The sequence below is a fragment of the Crotalus tigris genome, unplaced genomic scaffold (assembly GCF_016545835.1).
Source record: "Crotalus tigris isolate CLP2741 ecotype Arizona unplaced genomic scaffold, ASM1654583v1 scf7180000019218.882973, whole genome shotgun sequence".
Taxonomy (NCBI): domain Eukaryota; kingdom Metazoa; phylum Chordata; class Lepidosauria; order Squamata; family Viperidae; genus Crotalus; species Crotalus tigris.
In genome coordinates this window covers 761391-779895 of record NW_024097440.1, presented here as the reverse complement: position 1 = coordinate 779895, position 18505 = coordinate 761391, and the positions used below count along the sequence as shown (strand labels likewise).

Below are 18505 nucleotides of genomic sequence, written 5' to 3'. Positions count from 1 at the left end.
TTGCATTTTTAGGGGACATTAAGATTCTTCTATCTAAAGGGAGGTGTGACGGCAAAAAATATAGGAACCACTGCTCTACCTGAAAATGAGCCAGTGCTTATGAATTCACAATCCTCTAATAAATAACAACAACAATACTAACAATACTACTACTACTACTACTACTACTACTACTACTAATACTAATAATAATAATAATAATAATAATAATAATAATTGAGTTGGAAGGGATCTTTTCCATCACATAGCACCCCGGACTTAACAATTGCCAATAAGACAAAAAGTCTGTATAGTGGATGTGGCAGTGCCTGGAGACAGCAGGACAGAAGAAAAAGAACTGGAGAAGATAACAAAATACAAAGATTTATAAATAAAAACAGAACGAATGTGGCAAAGGCAAGTAAGGGTAGTACCAATAGTAATGGGTGCCTTGGGTGCAATCCCAAAACAACTGGAGCACCACTTGAATACCATTGGCATTGATAAATTTGCTATTAGTCAATTGCAAAAGGCGGCCTTATTAGGAACTGCTTCCATCCTGCGACGATATCTGTAATACCATCAAACATCCACATCTGCCTATCCCAGGTCCTGGGTAAGGACTCAATAGGTAGACAAAAATGCCAAATCCAGTCTGAACATCTGGCTGACTGTGCGATGATCAATACTAACAATAATAATAGAGTTGGAAGGGACCTTTTCTGGTAAAACGTCTGAACAGTCCCCAGAAAGTGGTCTTTCTTCTTGCATACTGCCTGGTTCTTTCAGACAGAGAAGATGATCACCTTGATCATCTTAACGATGTTATATATCTGTAAGTAATTGGCATGATAAAAATAACTGCATTGTAAAATTTTAAAAAAGCTGCATTTATAAAATCACGGAAGCTTTCCTATCTTGGGTGTAATATTCCCAAGGCATTCCCCGGTGCTTGAGAATAGTACGCCCACAACTCGGCTTTACCCCAACATCCCTTTTACGCCTCGACCAAACCCAACTCTTCGGCATTTTCCGGAGATGCTTCGACAGCTTGCCGAAGGGCTCGTCGATGTTGTAGGTCAATGCCTAGGTGGGCGGGACCAGAACCTGTCGGGATTTGCTCCCTGGTTGTCGGCTTGGGCGGGCCAATCCCGACAGCGCTGGGCCTGCCTCTCCCCACGTGACCAAGTTCCAGCTGCTGCTCCCGTAACAGCCCCCTGGCTGGAGAGGGAGAGCCAGCAAGCGGACGGGACCGACGTCAAATACTCTTCTATAACTTTGTTTCTTCTCCCCGCCCACCTCACCTGCCTCGGCTGGCTTGAGGGGTGGGGAGGAGGCTCCGGGCACCCCGTTATTTAGTCATAACGCCTCCCGATGGGAACTGCATGGATTTAGCCAAGGTGAGAGACCTCCCCCACCCCACCCCTCTCATCCCTGAATAAATTCTCAGCAAAAATGAAAACTATTGCTACTAAAAATAAGAAAGCTTCTATTTCTGGCTTGCAGAGAACGAAGATTCCATTCCTGGAGGGGAGAAAAAGGGGGGGGGAAGAGAAGAGGATTTGGGTTTATAAAAGGTCTGGCTTCCCCCCCCCCCCCTTCCCTGTTGGTTCCAACTTTTCTGGCGTTTTTCCCTTTTCTTTGCTAATCCTGGGATTCCTGGCTTTTGAAAGTTAAGCAAGCGACGATGCGCCGGGCGTTTGTATGCAGATCTCTTTGCGTGGGATAGATGGAGGTTTTTGAAGTCTTTGCGAGGAGCGTGTGTGTGTGTGTGTGTGTGTGTGTGTGTGTGCCTCTGTATGTGTGCGTGTGTGTGTGCGTGTGTGTGTGCGCTCCTGGATTTCGCATTATTATTTATGCAGGGCGTGCGTGACGTTGGTTCGTGTTTGCTTGGCTGAGTCCAGCATGAATGGCGAGAGGAACATGCCCGGGATTTGTTGACAAGTTTTGTTTAAAGTGTTTCTTCATTCTTAACTTTCTTTTTTAAAAAAAAAATTGGTTACTTTGATTGTTTTCAAAGTCCCGTTTTCTGTGTTGTGTGTCATTCTCTCTCAATGTAGATGCGATCCACTAGCTTCGGTTTTTGCATGCTTAGGTTATGTGCCCAACAATATGTGCTCTAAATTCAAATTGGTTTAAAAAAAAAAAAAAACGTCTGTGGAGATTCTCAGTCATCCAGGTCATGGTTGCCCCCAAAGGTGCTTTTCCAAAAGGCAACTAGACTTTCTTGGTTTTTCTTTTCCTTTGAAAATGTTTTGCTTGGCATCCAAGAAGCTTGTTCAGTTCATTCAGTTCTTCAGTTTAAAGCAAAATCCACATGCTTAAATTTTCTTAAACTAAAAGACAGTTCTTTTCTCCCAGGAAAAAAATTGCTTTATTATGCCATATGTGGTTGCTCTGGATGCACTTAGATTGGGATGTGGTGATTAGTTCCTCTTTTTAGTGCAATAGACATGAAGGACTCACTGAGGAATAAGCGGATAGTTGTTGTGTACACGTCCACAATTGTGTAGCAAGGATGCATAGTCAAGCCCTTCTTTCAGCCGCAATGCAAAATAGACTGCAGAACCTTGGGAGACATTATGTCGAATTATATTTCTTAAACTGCTTTCCTTATTATGTACAATTTTTAAAAAAAAGACTCACTCCATTAAATCTGTGTAGATATAGTGCAGAGAAAGAAGAGGGAAACACTACAGTATTGCAATTATGAAGCTCAAAGATATTCATATGAGGCCAACCCTGGAGGTTACATTCCCTAAAATGGGTGGGGCAGTTTGTTTTGGTGAGGCCAAAAAAAATAGGCCCAAAAGGAGAAATAAGCAGAAATAAAACGACTCTTCCCAACAGTTGGGCAACCATATAGGGACTGGCAGATCCCAAAATATGCACTCCTGATACTGTAGAGCAGTGTTCGTAACCTGGGCAACTTTAAGATGTCTGGACTTCAATTCCCAGAATTCCCTACCCAGCCATGGTGGCTGGAGAATTCTGAGTTGAAGTCTGATGGTTGAGAAATGCTGCTGTGTAGAGGGTTGGATTTTGACATATTTGGAGAATTGCATCAGCATATTGAAAGTGAAATGGTGTGATGGTAATAATATGGTTGCAGATGGTCTTGAAATGAATTTGAAATGCAGAAGTCAATAATTAAATAATGATTAAATGAGTGAGGTAATAAGATAGAGGTAGTTTCCATGTGACGTTGTTCGTGATTGCATTTCTTGTTTTGTTTAGCAACTTTTGTCTGAACAAAAGGCATCTCTGGAAAATCATACTGTGTGGTCTCTTCTTCATCAGTCTTGCACTCAAGCTCTTCGCCTTGATTCCTATTTATTACTGTGTTCCTTGGGAGTTATACTTAAAAGTTTTCTGCCAAAGCTAAACAACTCTGTTAGTTGAGGGTGGAGGTTCGTTCTCCAAGCTTGTGGGTTGGTTTCCGAATCTTTCATTACCAGGCTGGGTAACATCTCCAGCGTAGTTTAGGGGATGTCAGTGTCAGTGTTCTTCTGTTTATAAGGGCTTCTGGTGTGGGTGTGTCGAGTGAGGGTCTGTGATGGGTCTTATGATGGGTCAGGTGTGAGCCATCAATGAGGGTCTTGTGATGAGTTTTATGATAGGGAGGTTATACCAGATCAGGGTCATTGGGAGGTGAACTGCTGGGAGGGGGCCTGCGTGGGTTGGTTGAGGGTCAGTGCCATCTCTGGTTGGCTGGGTGGTTGATTTGGATTCTGAGGGGTTCGGAGGCCAGTTGTTGGTCAATGTGTCTGTTGATGGAATTGCCTGGCTTGGAGGGCCAGGCTTCCATTCGGAAACCAACCACAAGCTCAGAGCGTGAACCTTTACCCTCATCCTACACCCGAGCTACAGATATTTGCCACTATTGCGAACTTTTCATGGAAAACCAAAACCAGAATTCTTAGCAATTCCTTTAGGCCAACTGCAACCACCCAGAAGGCTATGCAAGTTTCTGAGTTACTGAAACCGGGGTTAATGAGGAATTTGACAGAACTCAGAAAGTGGCACACCCCTTTGTATATTTTGGCTGATTTTAATAAAGATATCATATAGTGATGAATTTTGCAATTGCTATATTCCGTCAGTCTATTGACTCCATGGAGCCCAAGCCATCCATTAATCACTGGATCTGCAGCAAATATATCCAAGTACAGTTAGAGACAGAGCGAGAGAGATTGAGATTTCACAAAATAGTGTTATGCAGCTGGACTGCTGTATTTGACATGCCTGGATAAAGCTTTGAAAAACAATGCTTGTTTTTAAGAACAGCTCCTTTCCTCAGTGTCATTAAAAAACCTCATTCTAATCTGTGCTGGATACTTTGTCTTACTGTCATTTGCAAGGAGTAGAATATAAAAGAAAGTTAAAAAAAAAATGTGGATGAAGCATGCATTAAAACAAAGTCAAATGAAAGTATTGCAGCATTTTGATCATAGTAAAAAAAAAGGAAGCACATGGCTTTTGTACTAAGAACCAGTTTTATCTACTTATTTATTTTATAGAATTAAATGATTAGCTTACAATTATTTAATAATTTCTACAGATGAAAATTTAAGCACCTACATTTAACATGTGCTGTAATATGAATTTCTATCGTCCCATTAGTTTTCAAACGGCATTTAATTCAGGATAACATCCACATATACAAAAAAACCCCATGAATTTTGCAGAACAAAATAAATGGGAAACAATTTATGTCAAAAGGAGAGATAGTACTGAATAACACATGAATGGCTGCCTTGCATTTTGAATGCCACATCTAAATTAATTAGCTAAATTGGGAATTTCTTTTTGAAAAGACCTCACTATTTTGTCCCTCCATATATGCTATAATTTTACATACAGATAGTCCTCAACTTACAATCATTTGTTTAGTGACCTTTAGAAGTTACAACGGCACTAGAAAAGTGACTTATAACCATTTTCCACACTTACTACTATTGCAGCATCCCCTTGGTCAATGCGATCAAAATTCAGACACTTGACATCTGACTCATATTTATGACGGTCGCAGTGTCCTGAGATCTTGTGATCCCCTTTTGCAACCTTCTGACAAGCTAAGTCAATGGGGGAAGCCAGATTCACTTAACAACCGTGTTACTAACTTAACTGCAGTGATTCACTTAGCAACTGTGGCAAGAAAGGTCGTAAAATGGGGCAACATTCACTCAACAACTGCCTTGCTTAGCTACAGAAATTTTGGCCTCAATTGTGATCATATATTGAGGACTCCCTGCATATAGAAATGTGATCTAGAGTTTCTGAACTAAATTTCCATCAATATATATATAAATATTCCAATGGGGCATTCCAATTCCTTATTCCATGTCTCCTCTATTCTTGAATCAATCCTCTATACATGAATTAATGTCACCTAGTGGGACCCAAGGATACATCTAATGTAGCCCCCGCCCTATGGAACAAAATTCCCCCGAAATTTAGACAAATTTCTGCAGGGCTGCAAAGACTTTGTTCTTTCTCAACTATTGAACCAAACAAAGGGATGAGCATATGCAGGGTGTAAAACCCTTGAATGAGATATGTGTTGAAAGCTTTAGTCACTTCTGTAATTGTTATTTATGTTATTTCACTATTCTGCAGTTTTCATATTCTGAAGGTCTACATTTATGTTACCCTGTGTTAATGCTACCTCAAATTGTAAGTCGCAAAATCACTCTTGTGAATTGGGCAGCCATATAAATTCAATACATTAATTAATGATAACTACAGATCTAAAGATTGTGAAACAGAGAAATTAAAAACATTAAAAATAGTGTCTGCATTTAATGAATATGCTGGAAGTAAAGAAGATAGTTATTACAGTAATTATATATTCAGCTCATCTTAATTAATAAAGATGAGCAAGCTTTGGATTATATATACATATCCTACCCTGGCATCAATACTCAAAATGTTTAACCCAAAATATAAACTGACAAGAGGTTTGTGTTTTTCTGGCCAAAATCACATCAGATATTGTTTGAGTAACAAATCTGAAGGCTTCACTCAAATGTTACCAATTTTGAAAAATGAGATTAATTTAAATGAGTGGCAGAAGGGTCTCAATAAATTTATTTGGGCAGGGAAAAAACCAAGGGTTAAGTTCAAAATTATGCAAGACTTCCGTGAGAGGGGCGGACTCAAGGTACCAAATTTGAAATTATATTATGATGCGGTGGTTTTAACATTAATTAGTGACTGGGTAAATTTGACAAATTCTGAGATACTTTATCTAGAGGGATGGGATTTACTTTATGGGTGGCATGCCTATTTAATATTTAATAAAAAAATAGATTGGGCTTTTAAATCTCATATTTTAAGAATTTCTTTACTTAGGATTTGGAGAAAATATTATAAAAGTGATTTTAAAGTACCATTATGGGCTATACCTTGGCATGCGATAGAAGGAATAAAAAGAGGGGTTAAAATGGATATGGTGTCTTACAGACAGTTACTTAAATGGGATGGACAAAACTGGCAATTAAAATCACGGGAAGAATTAGCACAAGAAAATTTTACTTATTCTTGGTTCCAATATAGGCAACTACTAGATAGATGGAAGATGGATTGTAAGGTGGGTTTTCTTAGAGAAGATGAAAATCTTATTAAGCAACTGAAGGATCAAAGACAAACCCACATTAAGAGAATTTATGGGGTTTTAGTTGAATTGGACTCAGAAACGGAACTAATTAAAGATTGTATGATTAGATGGGCGCAGAACTTTGGTGAGCCAGTTTCATTGGACACCTGGGAAACTATTTGGGTGAGAAATGTCAAATTTACTCAAGCACAGAATCTAAGGGAGAATTTTTATAAAATGTTTTATAGATGGCACCTTGATCCACAAAAAATGTCTTACATGTACCCTGACGTGCAACCTAAATGTTGGAGATGTGGTTATAAGGAGGCTTCCTATTATCATATTTGGTGGTCATGTAGAGAGATAAAAGCATTTTGGATCAAAATATGGTGGAATATCCAGAGAATTTTTAGAAGGAGGGTAAAATTTACTCCGCAATTATTTTTGTTAGGTATTGTTACAGATTGTGATACAAAGGAGGTTGTATTGATGTTAAACTTGATCACAGCCGCGAGGCTGTTAATTGGACAATATTGGAAGAAGGAATCTTTGCCTACATTGCAGGAATGGTTTTTTAAAGTAGCTTATCTGGCAGAAATGGCAAAGATTTCGGCTTTCTTAAAGCAACAAACGCAAGAGAAGTTTTTTGCTATCTGGGACAAATGGATAAAATTTATACAATTTAGATTGGGTATACAAAAATATTATATAGCTTTTTCATAAGTTTTATTTTTATATATATTATAGATATCTTTTTTATATATATAAATATAAAGTTTTTAATTTAATTTTTTATTTTTTTTTTTTTATTATTATTATTTCTTAAGCCTATATTCTGCTCTGGGAAGCTCAGGGGGGGGGAAGGGAGGGTTTTTGGGAGGGGTGTGGGGTGGGGGTTTTTTTTATATGTATTGTTTAATTTTTTTTTCTTTTGTATATGTTGTTTTTTGTTCTGTATTGTTCTTGTTTTTTTTTGTAAAATTTATAAAACTTTTAATAAAAAAAAAAAAAAAAAAAAAAAAAAAAATCTGAAGGCTTCACATCAAAAAATGAATGGAACCAGGATAAAATAAATGGATGGAGAAAAGCCAGAACGATATTTAATATAATTTAATGCATTAACACAAATATTTAATAAAGTTAATATAAATATTGATCAGGCATAATTGTTATAGCTTCCCCTGACAGAACATTATAGTTGAGTTGGAACATCTGCAGGGGCCTTGACAGGTCCCCAAACCAATGGCCTTAGTTAAATTGCACGTTTTCAGCAGAGCCTACCTTAAAATAGATTCAGCATTTTGGCTTCTGTTCAGAATTTGCTTCAGACTACATTTCAAGTGAAAACTGCATGAGTCTAAATATTTTCCTTTCAAACAAAGATAACACTGGTGGGGAGAAAAACATGGAACAGGATTTTTCATGAACCTTTGTGGCAGAGAAACGCTCCTATACTGTAGTTACATTTTCCCAGGTTTTGTTTTTCCTGTTTTTCTTGTTCCAAAAACTGGAGCTACAGACTCCATCTCAGCACACCAATCATGCTGGGCGTGATTTCACTCAGCACAAATTTCTGAGCCTGACAACCTGCAAGTGATTTGGTAAAACCATCACTTGCTAGTTGGTACATGTAAGCATCCTGTGAAACCTGGCTGATGATTGGCAACCCACAAGAGATAAGGACATAGATAACAACTGGTTGGCAGCCTTGTCCAGACAGAAAGTGAAATCTTGCACACCTCTGTTGTTAAAATGAACATTGCTCCATACTCAAACCAACTGCATTCTTTCTTAATAAAAAGTTCTGCATAAATTATACATTGCCCTTTTCTTCTAGAAAAGCACGTTCACGCTAACCATTCTTAATTCACCAGTTTTCTGTTTTCTAATTTTTGGACTTAGAAAACTGGTTGCAAAAGACATTTTCAGCCTGGTCCAGGTGGTCTGCTGTCTGTTTCTGCCTTAACAGTTCTTGAAACAAATGTTTCCTCTATTAGGAAATCCTCTTCTCCAGCAGATATTCTTAACTTTAGCCTCCATTGGCTAACTAGCCTATATGGGCCAGCTCTCATACACATAAAAGACAAGATCCTACTTCTTCATGTCTATGTTAGGCTTTTCACCGAATTTTCAGAAATTATAGCTGCTGTCATTTTTCCTACATGCTTTTTGGAAGGGAGGGAGGGGAAGAGGGAAGGAAGAAAGGAAGGAGCTTATAGGGTTTTTCAAGGGTTTAACTATTATATATCTACTTTGTAAGTATTTTGAGCAACAATAAACATTCTAGACTTGACTGCTACTGGGGAAGGCAATGCTGGGTTTTCAGAAAACCACTTGAAAAAGAACAATCTTCCTATGCTATGCTTAGAGGAAGCCTCTGGCATTTTGGCATTCTTAAAGTGCTGAAGATGACTGTGAGATAGTAAATGGCACGCATACTGGAGGATGGGTGGAAAAAAAGTCCATTTATGCTTCTGGGGAAGGAACAACAGGTCTGGAGTTCCCACTGTTTGTTTTGCTAATATTTACTTGGATTCTTCCTCTGCGTTCCATTTTCTTCTGATATTTTTAATCAACTTGTAAATAGATTGGCATTTATAGCTTAAATCGGCATATACCTTTCAGTTCTGAATTTAAGCCAATCCCCTCCCCTCCCCCCCCATATATAGTATATGAATTGGTGATGTGTTATCAAGTTAATGTTGACTCAGATCTTCTACCTGTCCACTCATCATCGCTGCAACTCAATCTACCCAATAATATGTGTAACTCAGGAGTTGCCATGAAGGATCCTTGGTGCTCTCTGAGCTTGGTTGTTTTCTTGCAGATGTTTCATTACTCAAACTAGGTAACATCATCAGAGCTGGTCCATCCATCTGGACATTGTTTCTCGTTGTCTTCTCTTTCCTTTCACCTCTCTTAGTATTATGGACTTCTCATAGGAGATGAGTATTCATATAATATGTCCAAAATATGAGAATTTAGTGACCATTCAAAGTTACAGTAGCACTGAAGAAAGTGACATGACCATTTTTCACACTTATGACCGTTGCAGCATCTCCATAGCCACGTGATCAAAATTCAGACGCTTGGCAAGTAGCTCATATTTATGACGGTTGCAGTGTCCCAGGGTCATGTGATCACCTTTTGTGATCTTCTGATGAGCAAAGTCGGTGAGGAAGCCAGGTTCACTTAACAACCATGTTATTAACAACTGCAGTGATTCATTTAACAACTGTGGCAAGGTAAAGGTTGTAAAATGGGGCAAAACTCATTTAACTGTCTTGCTTAGCAGTATAAATTTTGGGTTCAGTTGGGGTTGTAAGTCAAGGACTACCTATATTTCAATTTATTTTTTTCTATAATCCATGTATTTATTTTTTTGGTCTGTCTATGGTGTTCTATGTACAGTTTTACCAATGAGTATGTATATGCATCTATGTACCTTAGGCAATATCCAGCTTTCAAAACTTAGGTTTACCCCCTGCACTGGAACCAGACACAAATATACCCTAATAGTACAACTGTTAGAATTTCCAACTGGGAACAGCCATACCAATAAATATTTGCATGTGTTACATTTTTTGTTATACCTATCAGTGCATATGTGTATATTTGTTTGTTTGTCACAAGCCACAATCCAAAAAAGATAAGTCTATTGTATTTGGGCTGCAAAAATCCGTATCCAAACTGCATTCTCAACCACTTGGATGGCCACAGGCAGGAGAATATAATCCCAGAAAATATCCAAGAGTACAACTCCTATTTTAATTTCTGACAGTGCTTAAGAACATTATTAATGCTCACGCCTCTGGGCTGCAAAAATCCAAACACCATTATATAGTGATAAAGGGCTTTCAGGATTTTTGTGCTATTACTTAATAATAGTCCAGATTTGTACAACAGACAAGGGCTACATACCTGCATATGTGTGCATTTAATTGCACATAAAATGATGTTTCTCAATTGAAATAACTGATCATCTGCATATATTAACTGTTTTCTCCCTCATGGAAATGTACACTCTTACACACGGTGACAAGTACAACTTATCAGAAATTCCCCCCTTCACTTCCAGCAAAAACAAAAGAAAAAAAATTAGGTTGGAGATGGGGTTAAAAGGGAAGGGCAAGATGAAAGAGGGCAAAATGGACACATGGAAAGCAAAAAGGAGAGATAACAGAACCAGGAAAAGTTCTTAAGAGTTCTTACAGTTAAAACACATTGCATAAGCAGTTTCTTCAGCTACAAAGCCACAAGTAACCTTCAAGAGCAACTAGCCTTTTCAGCAAGTTATTCCCCATTTTTATGTTTCTAGAGACCCTTTCCTGCAGGTATTTATTTGGAAGAAAACATGGTCTTTTTGTGGAGTAAATATTGATCCAAATGAGCTTTATTATCCAGATAGGGATTTGAGCGTTTCATCTTGCACTATGTGGGAGTATTAGATTATTTGATCTATTCTAAACTAAGTTTCATTGTCACTGTAAAGGACACAGCTTTTCAGATTATTAAATTCCTCCTTAAAGCTTTCCTCAAAAATCTTTCAATATGAAAAAGAAATAATTCAAAAGATCTGCAATGTATAGATACTGTTAACTCCTCCCAGATCATTGCTCTTGAAAATAGTTAAGTTAGATAGGAGAAATGACATTGTAATTTAAAAGCAGTATATAAATAGGATGATCTTCTTCAGAAAAGCGCATTATCAGTTGATGGCTGATATTTATTTCTTCTTTTCAAGATGATCTGATTTGCACAGAATTCTCGAGATGACTTCCACAAACACAAGCAACAAAAACAGGTAAGGTTTTAATCTAAAACTCTACTTGCTTCTCATTTCCCCTCTATTTTTTCTAGTTTTTCTCCCTGTGTATTTTTAAACTTTCTTTTTTATAAACTTCCCCTACTTATCCTTGTGTAGTTCCTCTTTTGGGTACCATTTTTTTCCAAAGAAATGCCAAGAACAAAACATTACATGTTTATGTTAACATTAATACTTGGAACTCTTTACAGCTTGGTGGGAAATTGTCAGAAGCAATTGATAGTAATTTCTTGAAGATCTGTTTATGTTTGTGTGCCTGCTTTCTTCCTGTAGCTGTTGGAGAAAGATTGTTAGTCTTCTGAAAGTTTATGATTTGCTGGGTACTCTTGAAGCAAAGTTGGCGTATTGTTGTCATTATTGTAAGCTGGGTGGGTTTTGAAATTACTGTACAACTTTTAGAATCCCCAGATGGTATATATCAGGGGTAGGCAACCTTTGCTCTTTTATGACTCGTGGACTTCAACTCCCAGAATTCCTGAGCCAGCCATGCTGAGGAGAAAGGGAGAGTTTCCAAGCTGAGCCATGCTGGCTCAGGAATTTTGGGAGTTGAAGTCCACGAGTCGTAAAAGAGCCAAGGTTGCCTATCCCTGGTATATAGTCACACCAAGACTATATGATTCCATTCATTAAGACTCATTAGATGTTAAGAGTAATACAATGTATATAATGAGACAAATTCATGAGATGAAGCAGGTGTTTTTCAGTCCTGCTTTGTGTTCTGGTTGGTCAGGTAAAAGCAAAACCAATGGAAAAACCCTCACTAAGCCTGACACCAAATGTATTACAAGTGGTCCTCAACTTACAATCATTTGTTTAATGACTGTTCAAAGTTACAGCAGCACTGAAAAAAGTGGCTTATGACTGTTTTTCACATTTACAACCATTGCAGCATCCCCATGGTCACGCGATCAAAATTCAGACACTTGGCAAATGGCTCATATTTGTATCCCAGGATCATGTGAGCACCGCTTACAACTTTCTGACGAACAAAGTCAATGGGGAAGCCAGATTCACTGTACAACTGTATTACTAACTTAACTGCAGTGATAGGAACTGTGGCAAGAAAGGCCATAAAATGGAGCAAAACTCACTTAACCACTGTTTTGCTTAGCAACAGAAATGTTGGGCTCAATTGTAAGTCGGGGATTATCTGTATTTTTAGATAAGTCAGACTAAAAAGACCCTTTGAAAATGAATGTGGCTTTAAGATATGTCAATGCAGTCGACTTAGCAGCCGTATGGAAATGACCTACCATTGCGATCTTCCAGGAAATTTTTTGACTTCCAAATGGCTGACTTTGCTTAGCCTTCTAGATCAGTGGTTCTCAACCTGTGGGTCGGGACCCCATTTGGGGTCGAACAACCATTTCACAGGGGTCGCCAAACAACGCAGTCTGCCATTTTTTCCCCCCTTTTCCTTAGCTGTGCTACTCCCTTTTATTCTATTGGCTTTTGAAAGCCAATAGAATAGACTCTCTTGAATAGAGTCTAATTCTATTGGCTTTCAAAAGCCAATAGGAATTGTCCAGGCTGTCTCTGCCCTGCTGAGCCCGCCAAAAGTCCCATTCTGCAAACAATGCTGCACCAGTTGAGTAGTCCTCGACTTACGACCGGTTGGGGGTCACGGCATTAAAAAGGTTGAGAACCACTGTTCTAGATCAACTAGGTTGGTTGACTTAAACATAGCAGTGATGACATACAGTGTATATCATATCCTATCAGATGTTGCTAACTACAGTTCTTACCAGTTATAGCTAGTATGATCAAGGGTAACAAGAAGACCCCAAGTTCCATATTTAAGGTAATAAGTGCCCTGGCCTATTACTCAGCAGCAGTTTGTTGACTTTGACTGTTGTTGGAAACTAAGCAGGACTCTGATACTATTTGGTTGAGAGACTACCAGAAATTATGGACTAGATTGGTCCAGTCTACAACCAGACTTCAGCAACAGGATACCAGTCCAATACTGTAAAGAGAATGACATAGATGCGTACATGTGATCATTGGAGAGTCTTTACTTTTTAAATAAATCAGCAGGCTATTTTTTTTCAAAGAGATGAACTAACAGGTAATTGTTCCCATCTTGGATTTTTTAAAAAAAAAACATGTGAGTAGATGTGGTGGTTGATTTCATTGTTTTGAAAGAACTTTATTACTTCCTATATTGTTGGGGAATTCTAGGCGTTGAAATCTGCTTATCTTAAACTTGCTGAGATTGTTGTTGTTGTTAGTTGTGAAGTCGTGTCCGACCCATCGCGACCGCATGGATGTTCCTCCAGGTCTTCCTGTCCTCTACCATCTTCTGGAGTCCATTAAAGCTCACGCCTACCGCTTCAGTGACTCCATCCAGCCACCTCATTTTCTGTCGTCCCCTTCTTCTATTGCCCTCAATCTTTCCCAGCATTAGGCTCTTCTCCAGTGAGTCCTTCCTTCTCCTTAGGTAGCCAAAGTATTTGATTTGCTGAGATTAAATACTGCCAAATATGGTGGGTTTGCACGATTATGAACTGATTGATAATTATTTTATGCTAGTTAAAAATTATCCCCTGCCTTTTGACTAAAAAGTGCTTGACGGTTGATAATTTGGGCTGTTCAACATTAATGTTCCTAGATCACAAGAGGTACATGCTCAAATTTTAAAACCAAAACTTTAAAACGTAAAAAAAAAAAAAGGCCGTTCTCTGGAGTACTGTTCTGTTTAGACATGCACCTTTCTTAAACTGCATCCATATCACACAAAGACAGATCTGACGGTTACAGTGAATCTGAAGAACAAATTGTTTTCTGCCTGTGCATTCTTGCCTCAATTCAACTGGCATATAAATCAAGCTATTTAACACTCTTCACAGCTTCCTCTCTTGCTGTCAGGAACACATAAGCTTCTGCATATGTTACATTCAGTTGCTTGCAAAGGGATGTGTTGTTGTAGAACAGGGGTCTTCAGACTTGGCCCTTTTATGACTTGTGGACTTCAGCTCCCAGAATTCCTGACTTATCTAGAAGTACAGATAATCTATCTACCCCTGTTGCAGAACAAGGAAAATGACACTATTAAGCTTTCCAGAATGACGGTAACACACTGATGAAGTGCTGTAGATCACGAACAGGCTATTTCTACAGCAGTGTAGATGAGGAAGAACAATTTACAAAAATGTTGACATTCCTGTTTGTAGCCTCTTGCTGAAATTCTGTGCTCAGCTATTCTGGCACACTAAACACCCTCCTAACTGCTCACCACAACCATCTCTGAACACACATTGGCCTTTCTTGAAGCAATTCTTTTGGAAATGTGACTGAAAGATAGAAAGTATGTGAATACAGATAGTCCTCGACTTAACAACCATTCGTTTAGTGACTGTTTGAAATTAGAACAGTGGTCTTATGACTGACTTTGGACAAAGTGTACATTGTAATACTTATTGATGATAAATAGCATATTTTTTATCAGCGAAGCTCTCCATTTATAGGGTTCACGATGACCGAAAATTTTCAAAGGTTCCAAAAGTGATGGATGAAAGTGTGTAGGATAACTCTGACTCCTGAATACAAATGAATATCTATAGCAGATGTTCTAGGATACATTGTACTTTTTCTCTAAAAATTTTATATCCTGATTTTGAAGCTCTGAACAATTTTAGCTGGGGAACTGGATTATTTGTTGCTTGGATGGAGGTGGGGAGAACCCTGCCTCAGTAGGAGTTCATTTATTTGCAAAGTAAAATGAAAAGGCCTTTATTTGCATGTTTAAAGCACTGGGATTCACAATAGGCAGCTGACTCTTTCACCTTCCACGGTAGAGAAACTTCTTTCGGATGCAAATGGTGGTTAAGACTATCATCTTAATTAATGAGTCTTCACTTGTCTTGGCAGAAGTTTGCATCAGTATTTTATTAGATGCTCCTCCAATTCTTCTGAAGAACTGATGTTAATAGGGTTTCTGGTGGGAAGAGTAACCAAAAGCAGAATAAATAACAGAATAACAGAATTAGAAGGGACCTTGGAGGTCTTCTGTTCCAATCCCCTGCTCAAGCAGAAGACCCTATACCAGGGGTGTCAAACTTGCAATGTCACATGACGTGTATGGTGACTTTTCCCCCATTGCCAGCAATGGGGTGGGTGCGGTTTTGGCGAGAGGCACCAGTCTGCAGGCCAGCAGTTTGACACCCCTGCCTATACAATTTCAGACAAGTAGTTGTCCAGTCTCTTCTTAAAATTGATGGAGCAACCACAACTTCTGAAGGCAAGCTGTTCTACTGGTTAATTGTTCTGTCAGGAAATTTTTCCTTAGTTCTAGGTTGCTTCTCTCCTTGATTAGTTTCCATCCATTGTTTCTTGTCTTGCCTTCTGCTCCTGAAAAATAAGTTGACCCCCTCTTCTTTGTGGCAGCCCCTCAAATATTGGAACGCTACTATCATCATCCCTAGATCTTCTTTTTATTAAACTAGACATACCCAATTCTTGAAACCGTTCTTCATGTTTTAGCCTCCAGTCTCCTGATCATCTTTGTTGCTCTTTTTTTGCTCTCTTTCCAGAGTCTCAACATCTTTTTTATATTGTGGTGACCAAAAATTGGATGCAGTATTCCAAGTGTGGTCTTACTAAGGCTTTATAAAACGGTGCCAATAATGTGCAGATGAGTTGTATGTGTGTGTGTGCTGCTTCTGATGCAGAAATAGCTCAACTTTTATATTTTGCCCTGTCACATCTGAGACCTTGGAAGCTGGGAGTTTTTTAAAGTGCACTGGAACCCTTGCATTTCTTCTTCCTTTTTCTTGGGCTTTAAACGGGTGTGCGTGTGAGAGAGTGAGAGAAAGAGGGAGAGGCTGATTTACTTTATATCTTTGTTTTGCACTGTTTACTCTGTTGAGGGCTTTTGATTATCTACTTGTCCTTGTGTTACTTGCTCTCCCCTAACCTGACAGCTCCTTTTTTCCAGATAAAAGCAAACATGCTGGTAAGCACACAGTTCTTCTACCTTGAACGCTTTATTTGATCTTTGCTGCATGTATGTGCAATTGGAGGTTCTCCCCATCAGGGTTGCTCTGAAATCTAAAATACTTGTGCAGCAGTCTGCCTATCCTGTCTTTTTCTTGCTAAGCATTTCCTATTTTTTGGACCCTGCAGAATCAATATTTGAAATTTACCTTAATGCAAATAAATAAATCCTGTCTGAAATAAAATCTTCTTGGAAATATATATATATATATATATATGTAAAAAATCCTTTAATTTTCTTTTCAACACAGAATCAATCTCTTAAAAAAACAGCTTTTACTTCCAGAAATGGGGAATCTGTCAGTTTTTTGCACAACTAAGTCCCTATGTTTTTTTAAATTTTATTTTAAAAAGTCTTAAAACTTGCTTTCAATTTTTAGTGCATTGAAACAATGGTCTAAGCTGTAATATAAGTAAGGAGATGTATTATCTAAAACTCCCTGGACCTAAGCTGTCCATGTACAGTGCAAATAATCATTTTGTATTTTGAAGAATATATTTCCTCAGTAAGTTGAAATAAAAATGAGCGATATAATAAACAGAAATTAATAAATTTAAAAAAACTACATTTTTCTTTTTAATTTTGTTTAATCAATGTTAATATTTTGAAATTTAATTTGTTTATTGTATTGTTATAAAGCATACATAATACATTATATTACTTTGATACAGTGTTATTTTAGCCATATTTAATACACTACAGGATAAAATAATGAATCACATTGTTTTTTCTTTTCTCTAGTATTCTCAAGACAGCCCAGAAACGGCTTGGATAAAATAAAGGGATTAGCTCCAGCTTTTCTAGAAACTTCATAACTGAGTAGGGAATTAAAACAATTATGCACGCACTCAAACTAAAGAGATTTACTTGATTATATGCAAGTAGTCAATCGGTTAATTTAAAATGTAAATATTTTTATAATGCCAGCCACACACTTTTCACAAAACAGTGCATGCAATTCTTTAGTAAGAATTAAAGATGGGACAGAAATGAGGAGGAATGTCTGCTAAATACAGATAGTCCTCCATTTACAACCATTCATTTAGTGATCATTTAAAGTTACAACAGCACCAAAAAAATGTGACTTATGACCATTTTTCACATTTACGACTGTTGCAGCATCCCCAACGTTCAGGTGATCCAGACGCTTAGCAACTGGCTCCTATTTATGACGGTTGCAATGTCCTGGGATCAGGTGATCCCCTTGTACGATCACCTGACAAGCAAAGTGAATGGGGAAGACCCAGATTCATTTAACAACTGGGTTATTAACTTAAACAACTTCATTCACTTAACCACTGTGGCAAGAAATGTCATAAAATGGGGCAAAACTCATTTAACAACTGTCTCGCTTAACACAAATTCTGGGCTCAATTGTGGTCGTAGGTCGAGGACTACCTGTAAATGGTTTAAAAATACCATTTGCTTCATGCTGTGATTTAAAACAAAAACAAAAACGACACTTGGTGCCTGACCAAGGCATTATTTTTTACTTTATCCAAAAGAGATTTTGCTTGAAACCAATATTCTATCCTTTAACAATATTTGAATAGAGGAAACATAACAATTATGCTCTGCTCCAATGTAGAGCAAAGTGCCGAACAAATTAAGTGAGAGAGTCATCAATGGGCTGCACTTTTTCTGTGGGCTTTCCCCCCCTCCCCCAATGAACTAGTCCAGTCATACTGGCTCAGGAATTCTGGGAGTTGAAGTCCATTAGTCATAAAAGAGCCAAAGCTGCCTACCCCTGAACTAGTCTGTAATCGAAAATCAATGCAGGCCCATTTTGGAGGGAAATCAGTAAATTTAATTGACCCAGACAATCACGCAGGAATGATACCCCTTTCATGGTATGTAAGACTGAATATAAATCACAATCAGACAGAGTCATCATTTCCCTTCAAGACGACAACAGGACTCAATATAATCCAAATCGTTCCACCAATACTTTTGTGTTTTCTGTATATGCTCCTTTTATCCCAAAGGTGCTTTTTCAAAAGGCAACTGGACTTCGTTTTTTCCTTGAAGACGTTTCACTTCTCATCCAAGAAGCTTCTTCAGTTCTTCAGAAAAACAAAATCCAGTTGCCTTTTGACAAAGCACCTTT

General features: G+C 38.1%; 1 protein-coding gene across 3 annotated transcripts in view; it reads left to right on the top strand.

The window, feature by feature from the left end:
• The first annotated feature begins 1170 nt into the window (after positions 1-1170).
• AFF1 (AF4/FMR2 family member 1) overlaps positions 1171-18505 on the top strand; it is a 146060-nt gene continuing 128725 nt past the window's right edge. For 2 of the 3 annotated variants that reach the window (XM_039361185.1, XM_039361183.1), the window contains exons 1-2: positions 1172-1379; positions 11322-11381. In XM_039361185.1, the coding sequence (XP_039217119.1) occupies positions 11350-11381 (32 nt within the window). In that variant the 5' untranslated portion in view covers positions 1172-1379; positions 11322-11349. Of the gene's footprint in view, positions 1380-11321; positions 11382-18505 lie in introns of all 3 variants that reach the window. The other variant, XM_039361186.1, reaches the window with a different exon arrangement.